At 34.6% G+C, this 17,219-nt stretch overlaps 5 protein-coding genes across 5 annotated transcripts; 3 read left to right on the top strand and 2 right to left on the bottom strand.

Annotated features, from left to right (window-relative positions):
- Nucleotides 1-134: 134 nt before the first annotated feature.
- LOC110718683 (pentatricopeptide repeat-containing protein At2g03880, mitochondrial-like) lies at nucleotides 135-2,663 on the bottom strand. Its single transcript, XM_021897569.1, has one exon. It carries the CDS (start codon nucleotides 2,591-2,593, stop codon nucleotides 674-676), a length of 1,920 nt encoding a protein of 639 aa, XP_021753261.1. The 5' UTR covers nucleotides 2,594-2,663; the 3' UTR covers nucleotides 135-673.
- Nucleotides 2,664-5,769: 3,106 nt separating this feature from the next.
- Nucleotides 5,770-6,620, bottom strand: LOC110718693. The gene has a single exon (XM_021897581.1). The coding sequence runs from the start codon at nucleotides 6,454-6,456 to the stop codon at nucleotides 5,938-5,940; it is 519 nt and encodes a 172-aa protein (XP_021753273.1). The 5' UTR covers nucleotides 6,457-6,620; the 3' UTR covers nucleotides 5,770-5,937.
- Nucleotides 6,621-8,139: 1,519 nt separating this feature from the next.
- On the top strand, nucleotides 8,140-10,084 carry LOC110718697. The gene is made up of 2 exons (XM_021897584.1): nucleotides 8,140-8,582; nucleotides 9,656-10,084. The coding sequence occupies exons 1-2, from the start codon at nucleotides 8,403-8,405 to the stop codon at nucleotides 9,827-9,829; spliced, it is 354 nt and encodes a 117-aa protein (XP_021753276.1). The 5' UTR covers nucleotides 8,140-8,402; the 3' UTR covers nucleotides 9,830-10,084.
- A 717-nt stretch (nucleotides 10,085-10,801) lies between these two features.
- On the top strand, nucleotides 10,802-13,095 carry LOC110718700 (exopolygalacturonase-like). The gene is made up of 6 exons (XM_021897587.1): nucleotides 10,802-11,146; nucleotides 11,238-11,378; nucleotides 11,493-11,669; nucleotides 11,864-12,153; nucleotides 12,281-12,509; nucleotides 12,611-13,095. Exons 1-6 carry the CDS (start codon nucleotides 10,922-10,924, stop codon nucleotides 12,836-12,838), a joined length of 1,290 nt encoding a protein of 429 aa, XP_021753279.1. The 5' UTR covers nucleotides 10,802-10,921; the 3' UTR covers nucleotides 12,839-13,095.
- Nucleotides 13,096-15,289: 2,194 nt separating this feature from the next.
- LOC110718949 lies at nucleotides 15,290-16,024 on the top strand. Its single transcript, XM_021897887.1, has one exon. It carries the CDS (start codon nucleotides 15,290-15,292, stop codon nucleotides 16,022-16,024), a length of 735 nt encoding a protein of 244 aa, XP_021753579.1.
- The last annotated feature ends 1,195 nt before the right edge of the window (nucleotides 16,025-17,219 follow it).

Below are 17,219 nucleotides of genomic sequence, written 5' to 3'. Positions count from 1 at the left end.
AAGTAGCATGGATTGTGAGATTACTAGAAGAATTGGGAGTTCAGAATTTGAAGCCTGTAACTCTACACTGTGATAATCAGAGTGCAATTCACATAGCTAAAAATCCTGTACATCATGAGAGGACAAAGCATATAGAGATTGATGTTCATTTTACAAGAGACAAGGTGTTAGAAGGATTAATACAGATTACATACTTACCTACAACTTCACATATTGCAGACTTGTTCACAAAAGTACTACCCTCAAGACAGTTCAATGAGTTACTATCCAAACTAGGCATGGTTAACACAATGCATAGTTTGAGTGGGGGTGTTAGAATAACTGATGATGATGAGGAATTGAAGGAGCATGTGTAAAGCTGAGTTGGACTACACACGCAAGAAGCATGAGTATTGGATTGCTGACATCAGCTAAGGAAAAGTTTGTTACAAGTTAGTTACAAAATTCTGTTATATATATTTTAGCTGATAAGAAAGCTAATTCATTCATTCACACTTTTTCTATGTTTTTGTAAACTTCTTAGAAAATTCTCTGTAAATTTTCTGCTCTCCAAACTTTCAATGAAGCCGTCCTTCTATCTTTACCTTCTTGCTGCCAACTTTGACAAGAAATCTCCCATTAACGACACGGTTGTTTTCATCTGTTATAGTACTTCACTTGCTACCCTATTTTTCTACCAATAATCTCCACATGAACAAGTACCATCTTGAAAATGATGGTATCTTACTTGGTCTCTAATCACAATGATTCTCTTCTCTGTTTTAGCAACAAGCTTTGCAAAGAGATGGCAATCCCCACAAATTCTAAGATTCTTCTTAATCCTAATAATACTTGCTCTAGGCAAGCTCATTAACCCATATACAATCGCGAGTTTCTCACTGTGGTACTGAAGCGAATCTTCCTTTTGCTCTCCCTCAAGATCTTGCAAGATGAAGTTTGTATCAGGAACATAACCTACCCCTCTCAATTTCAGAACTAACTGATTTAGCTCTCTGATAATGTCATCTATTTGAGGATGTGACATATCTCGGAAGATGAAAGCATGAATTCTCTTATTTACTTCAATCCAGCTGCATCCTGGTTCCTTCTTAAGTCCTCTTTCTCTCATTGTCTTTCTCAAACTCATGGCATCTTCCCATCTCTGAGAGTTCTCATAGATATTTGATAGTAGTATATACGTCCCCACATCATCTGGTTCTAGCTTCAAGATTTGCTTGGCAGCATAAATAGCTATATCTGCATTTTTGTGAATCTTACAAGCGCCAAGGAGAGTTCTCCAAGTCACTGCATCGGGTTCACAGTTCATTTCATGGAGTAATCTAACAGCATCATCAATCTTACCTGCCCTTCCTAAAAGATCAATCATGCATCCATAATGCTCTCTACCAGGATCAACACCGAACAGCTTCTTCATGGACTCAAAGTAATATTGCCCTTCCTCTAATAGACCAGCATGGCTACAAGCAAATAAGACACCAACCATTGTAATATAATTTGGTTTGGTCTCAGTTTGTTTCATCTTCTCAAATAAATCAAGGGCTTCTCTGCTGAATCCATTTTGAGCTAATCCAATAATCATAGTGCTCCAAGAGATAACATCTCTCTCCTTCATCTGGCTAAAAAACAAACGCGCATCATCTAACCCACCACACTTGCAATACATATCTAAAAGGGCATTGTTGAGGATCAAATCTTGATCATACTTCAGCACATGAACATGCACCTGCCTCCCTAATTCTAACAATGATAACCCAGTAACTGCTCTCAGAGTACTTGTCAATGTTGCTTGCTCAGCCGCAAAACCAGCCCTCTTCATTCTCTTGAAGAGATTCAAAGCCTCATCACTGTCACTGTTCTGTGCAAAAGCTCCAATTATGGAATTCCAAACAACCAAATCTCCGGTCACAAACTCCTCGAAAACAGCCAGTGCATTATCCAATTCACCCCACTTAGCATAAACATCAATCAAAGCACTCCTTACAAATACATCGGACTCTAAGCCATACTTAAATAAACCACAATGCACCTGCCTAAGGCTCAACACCCCATCACAAGCTCTCAAAACAGAGGAAAACGTATACATATTCGGACTAACACCCTCTCGAAGCATCAAAATCAAGAACTCCAAAGCCTTATGACTAATCTTAGCATTAGAATACGCTGATATCATTGTAGTCCAAGCCACAACATTTCTCTCAGGCATTTTATCAAACAGCTTCTCTGCTTCACCCAAAAGGTTAAATTTTACATACATATTCACCAACATACTAAGTAAAAAAGATTTGGGTTTGTTCCCATTTGAAACCAAATGCTTATGAACAAGTTTTCCTTCCTCAATTGCTTTTTTAGAAATGCAGCATTTGATGAGTTCAGAGTAAGCAACACAATCCGCCATTAAACCATGATTTTCCAAGCTTTTCATAGAATTTATTGATCTGGGTAAATCTCGTTGATAGCAGAATTTGGTAAATTCTTCGATTAAATTTGGAAAAACTGCTGCATTTTCTGTTAAATTTGCTGGTACTAAGTATGAACGTAAGAAGAACAGAGAGCATTTTTCGATTGATTTTAACTTTGAAAATACTAAATTCATAGTTAACTGGGGTTAGAGATTAGAATTATATTGTTTCAGGGATTCAGATTAAAGTTTAAAATCTATCAACATTTTGATGCATTTGCAAAAAAAAATGGGATGAAAGTGTAGTAAAATCACGAAATGTTAAAAAACACTAATATGTTGGGCAACAGTTGACTAGAATGTGGGCTTAAATGTTGTGCAACTACATTAATATCTCATAAAATTTTGGTTGAGGTCGCGCTAAGCCAGTAGGTTATGCCCAGTAAATGAACATTTACTAGAAAAAAAAAATGAACATTTACTAGAAGAAAAATGAATATTTATTTTTGAATATTGTATTATATAAAAATAAATATTTATAATATAAGAGTAAAATAAAGAGATTATAAAATTGAAAAAAAATATTATATATTTAATATTATATAACTGAACATTTCGGTTGTAAATAAAAATGAATATATGATGTTATTGCTTATTTATCAACAATTTTTTTAAGCTTCAAGTTAAAAACCTTGATTTGTTCAATTCTCTTGATAGATATCTTGCAATTGAGCTATATGATTTAACACCAATTAAATAAATCAACAATATATTTTTTAATAATGAACAAAATGCTAATGTCTAAAATTATAAATTCTAATGCTAATTGAACGTCTTTTTTTATAAAAATGAACATTTTATACAAGTGAACAAATACAAAAATTTGTATTAATTAAAAAATAAAATGAACATTTATTTTTATAAGAATGAACATCATACGGTATGAAATGAACATTTGTTTTATAAGAATGAACATCATACTGCATGAAAATGAACATTTGATTATTGAGAAATACAAAATTATTGTAAAATATGTTTAATTAAAAAATGTTCATTTTTGTTATAGTAAATGTTCAATTTTGGCGACGACCATTGGCTGAGCGTGACCTCGGGCATTAACTACTGATATATATTGTAGAGGTGATCATTGGGCAGGCCGGGCCGGACCGAAGCTAGAAAATTATGTCCAAAACCCGCCCATAATAGAGTCGAGTCGGGTCGGGTCAGGCCAAACTTGATCAGGTCTATTACGTTGGGCCTTTGTTCTTCTTAGACATTCGTGTGATAGCCTACCAAAATTGATGACATATGGTGCATTTATTTTTATTTTTTTTGACAAGACATATGGTGCATTTATTAGGTTTCATTGATTATGTTTTGGATGGTAAGATGTCTAATCTTGTAAGAATGGGTTGATTTGTATAAGCTTCCACCCACCCCCTACTAAGGTAAAGTGAATCATTTACTAATTCAATTGACAGGGTACGTATCAATAAAAAGTCAGTTTTGACAACTGATGATAATAAGGGAAAAATCCTTGCAAGTTTGTAATGAGAATCGAACCTAATTAGCTTGTTAAACGAGTTTAGAAATGACTATTACTTGGATTTTATTTTTATTTTTTATTTTTTTAATCTATGTGAAGCATTTGGTTGGTATTGCTATGGTAGCAATCAAACCTTAATATTAAATATAATAAAGTAAAAAATTGAGATTCCCATTCCTTTAAATATTGTAATTGATCTATTTCTTATTAGATATTATGATATTAAGTATTAATCATCTTATTTGGTAAGGTTTATATTACAAAACTTAAGGTTGGTGAATTGAGCCGACTTTGGGCTTTTTGAGGAGGGAGATTCTCTTTATATTAAATTCTTAGTGGAGTTAACTTGCTAAGTTCGTTGGATCAAGTTAACTCGTGTAGCCATGTCAGGTTTTATCCATCACTTCTTATCATATTAAATGGATTTAACATTTTGAGAAAGAAACGTATATAGAATTAATAGTAATATGGCTAGTAGTGTTAGAAAGGTTTACCAAAGTTACACAAAAGCTATATAGATGATGTAATAACTATAGCTGGATAAACATATGTAAATAAGATCATATGAGGTTGTTAGTGACTTAGGGCCTGTTTGATTAACATAGGAATTAAATTCCTATGGTAATTTTAATTTATGGGAATTTATTTCCTTCATACAATTTTTATGAAATGACCATAAGTTGTTTAGTTCTTATAAAGGAATTTGAAATTCATGGGAATTTTGAGTGACTAAGGAGGAGGTAGGTAATTAAATTTCCCATGTTTTGTGAGAAGTAAAAATTTCCCATGAATTACCAATTCCTCCATTTTCACTTTTTGTTGTTAACCAAACAACTACCTTGTTTGCAAATTCTCATGATTTTTATTTTCCACATATTTGAAGATCAGCCAAACAACACCTTAGTGTAGCCCATGGAAAGATGATAATGTAAGTTAATCAACATGATGCTTGGAATAAGTACAAAATGACTAATTGAAAAAAAAAAGACATCCTAGCAGCATGTGAGGATGGGCCATATTAATTTAAATTTTATGTTTTATCCACAAAGAGTAAAAAATATTACTGTAGAGAAAGCAAATTCTTACCTAAAGCATTACATTTCTCTCAAAAAAAAAAAATTTATAAAATATTTTTAAGAAAATATCTAAAGCATAATATTGGCAACTCCTTCAATCAAAACCCTCATACAATTCAAGTAGAAGACCTATTCTAGTATTCTTCCTTCCAATATAAGGCAATTCTATTCATCTTTTTTTTTTCTTTTTTGTAGAATCATCCTTGAATAAAGAGATTGGCAATCATCTGAGAGATTCTGTTTTGGCCTTTAATTTTCTTTCTCCCATGCATAAAGGTGTACACTAATTGTTATTTTCAAATTTGTAATTTATGATCCCAAAAGTAATGATGCAAGCGGTACAACATCTATGAGCAAGTGCAATTTCCCATCAATTTTGTATTCTTGATTTGGAAATTGTAAATATTATACGGAATATAATTATATTAAAATGTAAACTGAAATTAAACTTAGAAAATCAATGACATCCCAATTAACCCAATATCCCATTAGCTAAATATTTGGACTTTTTTTCAATTCAAAATTAAGTTCTCACTTTTATGATTGCAACACCAAATATAATGCATTATTCAAGATTTAAGTTGGTAAATCCACTCTAATTAGACCAAAAATCAACCAATCTTTCTCTTACTCTAAATATTTACATTCAAATTAAGTGGACTCAAGTCAATTGAATAGGTTGATTATTACGATGACTACAAACCGATGATATAGTACTAAAAGATGTACATGTACCACACTAGCAAATCTACTACAGGAGTCAATACCACTCAAATTAACAACTTTGTGCATCTCATTCCATGACAAATCAACCAAAATTCTTACAATACAACGATAATTCATCTCTCACAAAAAATTAATAACTTCGAAATAAAATAAATTAATAAATAAAATCTCCACAATCTGAGCTCAGTAGCTCACTTATTATTGGGAACAGTTGCACCAGTATCATTACCAGAAACAGAGGCAGATTGATTGACATTATTATTAGCAACAACAATAGTTGAACCCGACGATGTTTCCAATCTTTGCCTATAAAAATGAACCGCAAACAGAAACGCAGCAGCCAATAACAAAACGACACCTGTACCTCCGCAAACTACTGTTGCAATTAACAACGCATTTCTTACTTTATTCTCCTTTTTCTTACCCGGTGGCGTCTCTCTCCACCACGTATCCAACGACGCCGTTTTGTTCGAATTATCTAGAATCTCCGGTGAAGGCGGCTTTTTCTCCGGCGGAGAGGCTTGTTCGCCGAAGAACATCATCATGTCCGGTGACTTCACTGGAAGATTCTGGTACGGTAATCCATGCTCTGATGGCCGAAGCTCCCGTGATTCTCCGATGACAATTGCCAGTAATAATGCCACTGAAGTTGCTAGTAATTTCGCCATTGGAGTCGATACGACAGCGTTTCGTGGATTTCTTGTGATCATATAATAATTTTCTAGAGTTTGGATTAAGGCTTGAAGATAGATAGTTTGAGAAGAAGTGAGCGAGTAGAGGTAGTGAAAGAATGTGGAATGAGAGAGACAAAAAATGGAATTGGAAGATATGTTGTTGGGTTGTTAACGTGTTACTTCATCATTTTTTTTTATATTAAATATACTTATTATACCCTGTAGCATATAACAATATTAAAGGTCAAATTATACATTAGAATCATATACTACTCTCATATTTTACTTTATTAGTGATTTTTTACATGTAAAAAAAATTGTTGTATTAGACTGATAGTTATGGATATTACAGAATATAAATCATACTTTTATATTAACAAATATATCTAATTAAATTCCCATTAGTATATAATTATACGTGACAGTTAAATTAAAGCACTTAAGAACATGAAGGAAGTATATTTTTGGACTTAAGGTTGGTGTATCGCGTGATTATATGTCGGTAAAAAAACATGTTAAGGGCGGGGCCAAATGTAATAAAAAACAGTTAATAAAGAAAGGGGGGTGGAGCCATGGAGGGGTGAGAGGAGAGAAAAAGACATAAGAACGCCGCTGGGTTATTTGTCATATTTAGTCTCCGATGATGACGCTGAAATCTTTGGTAATTGGCGGTAATATAACCAACTCTTCTTTCACTGCCTTTTCACTTTTTGACTTTTGTCCTTAATCTTGTGAGTACTACTTTTTCATTATGTTGTCCAAAATTGTAAGCTTGGAAGGACTTTGAGTAACTTGTGGCCAGATTGCAGTGAGTGTAGGCTTTGGGGCCTTTTTCAAGAGTGTGGTGCATATGGATGTGCCTGGTGGCTATCTTAATACTTGTGGGTGGTCCATGTGGAGTATAGATTCATAGATGTACATTCGTATAACTGAGTATTGTACTAATGTTTAAGATGAAGCTTTTATAACATATGTTTTGGAATTGTAATTTTGTTTTCAACATTGTTATATGTAAGCTTGAGTTGTTTAGTTTTTGACGGGTTTGACCGTTTGAGCTACAATCGGAACATATTGGATGTTCCATAACTTTCATACCATGGTCCAACTGTGTCAATTTCTCATCATCAAATCCAATCTTTCATCAAACTTTGTAGGCTATCCAAAGTTTTTTCTTAGCGTGCATTTTGTTATTAGGTTTATCATATAGCATAGACATCCAACTTCTTTGTTTACACAGTACCTTTTTACACAAGGAAATCTGGCCAATAGATGGCCAAATTGTGTAATCTTTATGATTATAAGTTTTATAACTAGTTCAAAATAGTAAAATAGCTAAATCAATAAAAAAAAATAGGGAATTTGTAATATTAATCCACAACTACATAGTAGAGAATACTAATTTTGAAAGAAGTTCATACATTAAGAAATCCATACATTAAGGGATTCATATAACCATTATCAAATAAAGAAAACTGATGTATCACCCTTTAGAGCTACATGTCGAGTTAGAAATCAAATCATTAAGCATGGTTAACATCAATAAAACCAATTGACGTGTATTTTATCACGCATTCTTATGTAATAAATGTTTATAAAAATCATTAACTTATTTAATTAGGAATCAATACTAATTTTCAATTAACTTGTCTAAAATTTCATATTATTCCCATGACTATGAAATAAATGATTCCTTATCTATCACTCTCATTGAAAAAAGCACCAAAAATGGGCCGAGAACAGGCCAATATTCATTTCGTCCACTTTTTTGCTTCCATTCAATCACTCGTACACTCTTCCTTCTTTCTTCCCCAACTTTCTAAATTAAACCTAGTCCACAACTCAATTTCCCCAAATTAACACTAACAATTTCCAGAAAACCCATTAATTTTCTGTCATCAAATTTCAATCATCAATGGGATTTCATTCAAATCCCTAATTTATACCTGCAATTTCTGGGTAAAATTTGTTTTTGAGGAGTGACAATGTCGTTGAGGATTAAATCAGTGGTTGATAAGTTTGTTCAAGAATTAAAGGAAGCTTTGGAAGCTGATATTCAAGATCGAATTATGAAGGAGAGAGAAATGCAGAGTTACATTGAAGAACGTGAACGTGAAGTCGCTGAACGTGAAGCTGCTTGGAAAGCTGAATTATCTCGTCGAGAGGTATGTTTCAGCTCATTTTTCTTCAAATTCTTGTTGTTTTGATGAAATTGTTCTTAGATTTCTCAATTCAATTGGGTTTTGGTTAAATTGGTGTTTTGGTTGCGAAATTGAGGAATTAATGTGGTATTTATGTATGGTGTTGCTGACCTAATGATTGGTTAATTAGGGGTTATGTTAATTACTGTTTCAAGAAATTGTAGTGCTGATTTTGTTAAATTTTTGCCATTTGTAGATTATTAGGGTAGTTTTGCTGACCCATTTTTGAATTGGTATATAATTGGGTTGGATTGAAGCTGGTTATAGTTTTGAGGAAATATAATGTTGATTTTGTTAAATTTCTTACAACTGCAGTGCTGACTCTGCTAGTTTGAGGTTTGCATAACTTGATGGGTTCGGAAAGACGAAACCATTGGCTAATGAGTTATGGATGGTAAACCCTTGGGGTGTTATTAAGTGGTATCATTAGCTAAGCTGCCATCGCGCATTTTCAAATAATGATAGTTATTGGTAAAGTTGCTTAATGTTAGTAAGGTTACTATGACTTTGTAATAATCTATGACAATGAGACGATCATCTCTCATTCGCTAAGGCAGGCTCAACCAATTTCCGAAGTTCTTTGCTTTTGCTGTCATAATAAGTTAGGAAGTCTTAGTTTAGTGTCACAGGTGCAATTGAAAACGCATCCATGTTTAATGCATAGGTTCCTTGGAAATCCTTGTCTTGTACAGAATACAATGATGTAGTATAGAAATGCTGTTTCAAGTGAGAACTGATGCCTTTTTAGGATCAGGTGAATTTTGATGTCTAAGCAGGTGAATTTTAGGATAGTTCAGAAGTCAGAGTTGATAATAAGAAAGCTTATGAGATAAAAAAAAAAACGGTGTAGTTTCTGCTGTCCATTTTATTTAAGTTAACGTCTCGTGTCTCTTGCACCATCATTATAAGTTGGTGACAATTGTGCAGTACGTGTGTTGCTGATTCTTTTTTCTGCCATATGAGCTAATTTTTCTCTTTCTCATTGATTGGTCTTTTAATTTTTTTTCAGAGGAATTGATCTTGTTCTCTTTGTGCAGGCCGAGATTGCTCGTCAAGAAGCAAGACTAAAGATGGAAAGAGAGAATCTGGAGAAAGAGAAAAGTGTTCTCATGGGAACTGCATCAAATCAAGATAACCAGGATGGAGCACTTGAGATCACTGTCAGTGGGGAGAAATATCGATGCTTGAGGTTCTCAAAGGCTAAGAAATGATTGCTATTGGCTTCAGCTTACTTGCCTCAGTAGCTGCAATCTCGGCGAAACTTTGCTCTGTATGCTGCTTTCAGAGTAACTGTGTATGCATCTATGTGCAGAGCAAGTTTATATTCATTTCAATTAATTGTTTTTGTACATGGTAGCTTATAATTGCAATAGGAACTACATATACGTCTCTGTGGTATATGGTTATTCAGCAATTGAAAGATGACCTGCACTTACCAGAAGCAAAAGATTTTGAATTTTTTTTTTTTTTTCGCCCGTCATTTTTGTGTGGTTACCTGTTGTAGACTCCATGGTTGATTTGCTATCCCTTTCTCTTCCATGTTTCTACAGATGGGATGGACTGAAATTGCGGTCACGTGACGATGTAGTGCTCGGATACGCTATTGCGTTTGCACACTCACACATACTAGTATTCATATGTACACTCACATTTGATACATACTAGTATACTTCACTCTTATTGAACCTACAGTAAGGTTTAAGTGTGGACTTTTCATGTTCAACAGCATTACTGCTTCTTCCCTCGCTTTTAAACACCCCCATTCCCTCCCACCAACAAAGGCAACATAAACACAACACAGCAATTTGGTGCTTCACAGCGCCGAGACTATAGCTGGAGGTTAACAGAGAATACTATTTGAACCAAAAAGTGTCATCTGTTAACATACCACCATCGTCATCCTCATATGATTTAGGGGTTGAATACCAAGCACAAGATTTTATGAAATTCAAAAATTCAATTACTCAACTTTGTAAAGAAAAATAAATGTTACAGCCTAAAAATTAAAAATGTCACTCCTTTGTCAAATGGAGTAACATTATGCAACTTCCCTATCTACTTCTTCCTTTCTTTTTCTCCATCTTCTCCAATAACGAAAATAACCAGCCAAAACTACCCAATTAAAGGAAAAATTATTAGCTAAATGATTTTGCAAAAGAAGATTATTAAAGAAATTATTTTATTTTAAAAAAATTAAATAGTAGCACGTGGTTGGAAGTTGTAACACAGTTCTTGACTTCAAAACTTTTAAGGGTTATTATAGAAATAACCGTCCACTAGCATAAAGTCAGTAGAATTTAACCATGCAACTGCATAGCACTCTCTATAAAAACGGTTCTTCAGTTACTACTAGGAGAACAAAAACAATGAGCAGAATTTCCACAATCAACTACTACTTCTTGATCTATGCAATCTTTGCTAACACATTTTATCTAGGAAACTCTACAACTTTACAACTCGGCAATGGCATTATCATCAATGTCAGGAGTTTTCGGGTTCGAGCTGATGGTAGAAGCGATGATAGTTGGGTAAGGGTAATTCATTTCTGTTAAAAAAAACTGATATTTGGTATGAAAATGGGATTATTGATTAATGTTGGTTTACATGATTTTGGATTAGGCCTTTAATGCAGCTTGGGAGAAAGCATGTAACTCTAAAGGCAATGTTACTCTTTTGATCCCTAATGGAACTTATCTCGTAGGACCTCTTAAGTTAAGAGGTCCTTGTGAGCAAGTAACATCTCTCACAGTATTACTCAAGGTAAAATTGATGAACAAAATGCGGTAGTTTTTAAATGATAGATTTTAATTTGATCTATAAATGTTGTAGAAAGTTTGCTAGATTGAGGAAATTATACTGATCTTTTTTGTACAGGGTATTTTGAAAGCGAAAACAGACTTATCTGATTACGAATTTGGATCCGGGTGGATCGAGTTTGCATGGATCAATGGGCTTACCTTGACAGGAGGTGGAGTTTTTGATGGTCAAGGTGCCAAAGCTTGGCCTTACAACACTTGCCCTACTAGTTCTAATTGTGACCTCCTTCCTACTGTATGTCACAATATTCTCTTACAAATTTTGATATAAGTATAGAACTTTATGTACTAAAATTCAGTTTCAATGTTGCAGTAGTACAGGACAGAAATTGATGAAAATGAAAATGTTGATTATGTAAAGAAATTTGTGGTGAAACTTGTGTTATACTCTATGTGTAATAACTGTTTGTTTTGTTCATTTTGTGGCAGAATTTGAAGTTTGTGGGTATGAACAGAACGACTGTTCATGATATAACTTCACTGAACAGCAAGTTTTTTCATTTAGCTCTTGTAGAATGCAGAGACTTTGAAGGGAGTAAACTTGAGATTTTGGCCCCAGAAGACAGTCCTAACACGGATGGCATTCACCTCGAACGTAGCTCTAATGTTCGTTTTTCTTGGTTGAACATTGGTACAGGGGATGATTGCATCTCTATTGGCCAAGGAAATTCTCAAATTTCCATATCAAATATCACTTGTGGACCAGGTCATGGTATAAGGTATAACCTACATACATTCAATCATAATTCATGTATATATAGGAATAGGACCAATTTGTTTTATAGTCTAGTAGGTTTAATTTTTGATGTTTGTGATTTAGATTAATCTAGTTTGTTGGTTGTTTAGTGTTGGAAGCTTGGGAAAATACCTGCATGAACAAGATGTAAATGGACTTTTTGTAAGAAATTGTACGATTAGTGGGACTACAAATGGGATTAGGATCAAAACATGGGCTAATTCTCCTGGTAGAAGCGCGGCTACTAACATAAAATTCGAGAACATTGTGATGAAGCATGTAAGGAATCCAATTATTATTGATCAGGCATATTGCCCCTTCGACTCGTGTTCATCTGAGGTAATTAATCCCCACATCAATATAATCTTTGTCCACCAAATTTAAGCTAAATGAGATAATTTAACAGACATTATGTAACTACTATGCAATTTTTCCTGCAGGCACCATCAAGGGTAAGATTGAGTAACATATACTTTAAGAACATCAGGGGTACTTCACTGTCTGAAGTAGCAGTGACACTTTCATGTAGTAAGGGAATTCCATGCAGGAACATTTTCCTGCAGAATGTTCACTTGAATTTGACATCAGGGGAACGACATCCGGTTTCGACTTGTGAGAATGTAAAAGCAAGATACATTGGTATCCAGATGCCTCCTCCATGCCCTTAATAAGGGTTGTAGATCTTGCAGTAACAAGTAGGCTGAGATTGATTTGTTGTATCAGTTAGCTGAGGGGTTTAGATGGAACATTTTTGTGCTAATACTAATGTTTTCTAATGGTGTGGATGAGTACTATAATCTTTTGTTTTGAGAGAATGACTTTTTAGTTTTATCTACTTCATTTCTATGCATAATTCAATCATACTATAGTTGGAGACATTGACAACACTATGTTAGGTCCTAAGTAGATAATGACTTACTTTAAATGGTCTAATTGGACCTTAATATTACAGTTGGTCAAATACTTAAATCTGTAAAGAAAAAGTTGAAGGTTCATACGAACTATTAGTGAGTGGCCCATTATCAATCAAGGCTGGTTTGAAGTCGGTTTTTTAGTGCCAATTATAGAGTTTGAAGCATAGATTTAAACATTTGAATGAAGCTTCATGCCATCTTTCAAGTAGTGAACTTCTTTTTATTCCCTAGTCAATTTAGCACTTATCATGCTTTTTTTTTTTTTTTTTTTTTTTTTTTTATCTTTTATTACTCAATCTCTTTTATTGGTAAGGAAAAAAGATTTGGTTTATCAGTAAGCGTACTTAACCACTTGTTCAAGCTTACCTATTACTCTATTAGGTTAGTTGAAGGCAAACATGTCCACTTAATTTATTGCTAGCAAATGGTTTTTGAAAAGCGCCTGTGGTTGACAATTTTCTAGTGGTTTGACAGGATTTGACCCTTTTTGGTCACTGAAATTCATGTCATACAAATAAGTGAAAAAATGGGGAAACATAATTATCGTGGAAAAGAGAAACATTTTATTTACCCAATTTAAGTGGAGAGGCCATAAAAGAACCAAATTGGATTCAACTTCCTTAACCTTAACATGACAAAAAAGGCATTGGTTTAACAGTAGAATATTTTGAAATAGTGTGAAAAATAATCGGACTCGATGGAAGAAATAATTATTTGAAAAAGAAAAAAAATGAAGAATATTTCCTTCATCCCTCTTTACTTGTCTCATTTGTATTTTTTCAAGTGGACATATTTACGCATCAATAAATTACACGACGCATTTTGGTTTTTAGTGTCGAAAGTTGGAAAGGCTTAAATGTTAAAAGCCAAGTAGTAGTAAGGTTTAATTTTTATTTCGTATGTTGTAAACTTTGATTTATCAATATAATTTGCTTTTGTCAAAAAAAAAAAAAAAAAAAAAAAAATTACACGACGCATCATCAAATCTATATCGACAAACATACTTCCTCCGGTTTCGGTTATTTGCAACAATGGTACCGTTTACGGATACCAATGCAAAACTTTTATGAAGTGTTTAGTAGTGGAAAATTGGGTAGTGGGGTAGGTGATTAATAAATTAAAAATGGAGGGAAAGATATTCTAATTTTATGAGGAGAGAGGAAAAAGGGAAACATGTGGTCCCAAAATTTCAAATAATTGGGGGTGTTGTGGCCCCAATTATTTTGGCACCTTTTTTTCCCCTTAAATTTTTTTTCCCTCCTGTTTTTTCAAGTCATTCACCAAACCCCTTAAAAAGCACCGAATTTTTTTTTCCCACCAAATCCAAATTTACAAAACCCATTCAAATTTCCCTCCCCCCTTTAAATTTTTCATTCAAAGAGGGGGTATTTAAAGCTACTAGAATAATAGTTCACAAATATTCTTTACAAAATAGTTGTCCTACATTCCAGACAGAAAAATCAGTCCCAAAATAAATGTTCAGCCTAAATTCCAGACATGAAAATCTACAGTACTAAGTTAGTTGCAGCTTCATCTTCTTCTTCCCTGGTTCAGTAACAGCAACCCATTCAAAAAAAAGCCCCCACACCTCATCACCAGTACCTGACAACTGGAACTTAGTAAAATTAGTAATCTGAACATGTCAGATTATGCAAATGATCCATATTTTGGCATTGATCAGATGCTGAACGATGAAAACAGTATGGGACAAAGTCAAGCAAACCACCAAGAAGGGACTGAACTGAATGACAGCAACAACAATCAGCATGAGGACTCATTTCAGGGACCAACAGCAAGAAAACAACTGACTACTCAGCAAAAAAGGGAGCTGGTAAATGGTTTTCTACTGAAGTTAGAGGGGGGGGGGAGTTGCCCAGAGGGTACTTATCAAAACAAGCAAGAAAATTCAATGTACACAGGTCAACCATCCTGAGATTATTTACAGACATCAAAACACAAATGGCACAGGGCAATGTCATAGATGTGAGAAGCAAGAAACTGGGCAAAACATGACCCAAACCCAGACAGTACACTAATGAGTTCCTACAGTCAGCACCATTGAATAAGAGGACAACAGAGAGAAGCTATGCATGTGCTCTCAAGATCTCACATTCAGCCATCCACAAGCTAAAGAAACAAGGCAGATTGAGAACACATACAGCAACAAATCACCCAGCATTGACGTCCAATCACAAAATAGCAAGAATGAAATGGGTGTTAACTCATTTACTGCCAGCCACTCAGAATGGGGATTGCAAATTTGTGGACATGCAACAAGTTATCCATGTAGATGAAAAATGGTTCTACTTGAACCCAGAAACAAGGAGGTTCTACCTTCTACCAAATGAGGCAAACCCATATATGTGCCAACAGTCCAAGAGGTTCAAAGTTAAAGGTATGTTCATGGCAGCAATTGGCAAACCCATATTTGGTCCTAATGGAGCATTAATACATGATGGAAAGTATGGAATTTTTCCATTTGTCTATGAAAGCATAGCAAAGAAAAAAAGCAAAAACAGGGATGCTGGTGCTGTGGAAATCAAGGCAACACAGAATATCAACAAAGAAGCCATAAGAGCAATGCTAATCAACAATGTCATTCCATCAATCAAAGCTAAATGGCCTGCCCATCTACCCAAGGACATATTTATTCAGTGGGATAATGCCAGTCCTCATCAAATTCCTAGGGATGAGGAATTTCAAACAGCTTGTCACTCTGAGGGATTCAACATTCAATTTATTTACCAACCACTTCAGTCCCCAGATTTAAATGTGTTGGATCTAGGGCTATTCAATGTAATCCAATCAATACAATACCAATCCTTCCCAAAAAACCTAAAGGAACTCATTGAAAGAGTGACAGAGGCTTATCAGATGTTCAACCCAGAGTTGAACAAGCAAATTTGGATAAGTCTACAATGTTTTATGGAAGAATTCTGATAAACCAAGGAGGGAATAACTTTATCCCTCCCCACAAAGGCAAAAAAAGGCTTGAGAGGATGGGGATGCTGCCACGGAGGTGGACAAGAATGTGGTGCAACAGGCTGTTAATTACCTCAACAACATTTTCATACCAGTCCACCAAGGCCAAGGTATTGAAGAAGATGAAGCTACGCAAGTAGATGCTGATTGACCTCAACTCAAACAAATGAAGAAGATCAACAGACTGAGGCTGCCACACATAACCATTGAAAATCAAACAACAAGCATGCAACACAGTATGTGCTGTTTTTTTTATTTTGATTAAGTACACTGTTTCAATCATTGGTTAGGTGTCTTTTGTTTAAATCTTTGCAAACTATTATTGTAAGGCAGTCTTAAGATCCTATTGTTGGGAAATGTACAAGTTTTTGGTAAGTGGTACCACTTCATTGATGGTTCAATTATTTACAAGTGTTTACAAACAAGATGATTTATATGTGCAAATCAGGCTGGAAGCATCATTCCATCAGATGGGGTTTTTTTTTTTCACAAACATTAAATAACTGGTTCCCTCAACAACAACTCTTATATGGAGTTGTTGGAGCAATTCCTAGTTATGAATGTTAAGTGTCAAATGAGTCCCTTCATCACTTGGAATTTGCAGGCACACGCAACACAACACACTGAGGGACTCTATTCACCTAGGGACAGGTATCACATGGGGGGACTCATACAGGGACTCTCATGCAGGCAACCAATTGGTCATCAGTCTGTGCACCAGCCTCAAGACAACAAACACAACATAAACAGGCCAACCACCTTCCCACTATTTTTTAATTTTTGTTAACCATCCCAACCACCAAGCAAACCACACACAAGAATCAATATCATGCAGAGCATGTCAACCAGAAACCAATAGAATTCCTCAAAGGTGAGGATGCACAACAAGCCACCAATACATCCAACAACTACATACAAATTATATGCACTAGCCTCAGGACAACAAGCACAGCCTACACAGCCCAACCAGTTTTCTACAATTCTTAATTTTTTTTTAAACAATTTTAGATAACATACAAATTATGTGCATCAGAGCATGAATAGGTCAACCTATTGCCAACAGATTTCAAAGTGGATTGCTAAACATCGCCCGCAAATCTCCACATAAAGCCCACAAACTTATATTGAAGTTACAATATTGCCCTTGACCTTA

Source organism: Chenopodium quinoa, unplaced genomic scaffold (genome assembly GCF_001683475.1).
Source record: "Chenopodium quinoa cultivar QQ74 unplaced genomic scaffold, ASM168347v1, whole genome shotgun sequence".
NCBI classification, from domain to species: Eukaryota; Viridiplantae; Streptophyta; class Magnoliopsida; order Caryophyllales; family Amaranthaceae; genus Chenopodium; species Chenopodium quinoa.
Note: the sequence above shows the minus strand (reverse complement) of the source record. Positions and strands in the feature narration are given on the sequence as shown.

Bases quoted from the DNA above. Each gene is read 5' to 3' on its own strand.
- LOC110718697 (XM_021897584.1), top strand. From the start codon at position 8,403: ATGTCGTTGAGGATTAAATCAGTGGTTGATAAGTTTGTTCAAGAATTA. The intron at 8,583-9,655 runs GTATGTTTCAGC...CTCTTTGTGCAG, and splicing joins CTGAATTATCTCGTCGAGAG to GCCGAGATTGCTCGTCAAGA.
- LOC110718700 (XM_021897587.1), top strand. From the start codon at position 10,922: ATGCAACTGCATAGCACTCTCTATAAAAACGGTTCTTCAGTTACTACT. The intron at 12,154-12,280 runs GTATAACCTACA...TTGGTTGTTTAG, and splicing joins GGACCAGGTCATGGTATAAG to TGTTGGAAGCTTGGGAAAAT. The intron at 12,510-12,610 runs GTAATTAATCCC...TTTTTCCTGCAG, and splicing joins TCGACTCGTGTTCATCTGAG to GCACCATCAAGGGTAAGATT.
- LOC110718693 (XM_021897581.1), bottom strand. From the start codon at position 6,456: ATGATCACAAGAAATCCACGAAACGCTGTCGTATCGACTCCAATGGCG.
- LOC110718949 (XM_021897887.1), top strand. From the start codon at position 15,290: ATGAAATGGGTGTTAACTCATTTACTGCCAGCCACTCAGAATGGGGAT.
- LOC110718683 (XM_021897569.1), bottom strand. From the start codon at position 2,593: ATGAATTTAGTATTTTCAAAGTTAAAATCAATCGAAAAATGCTCTCTG.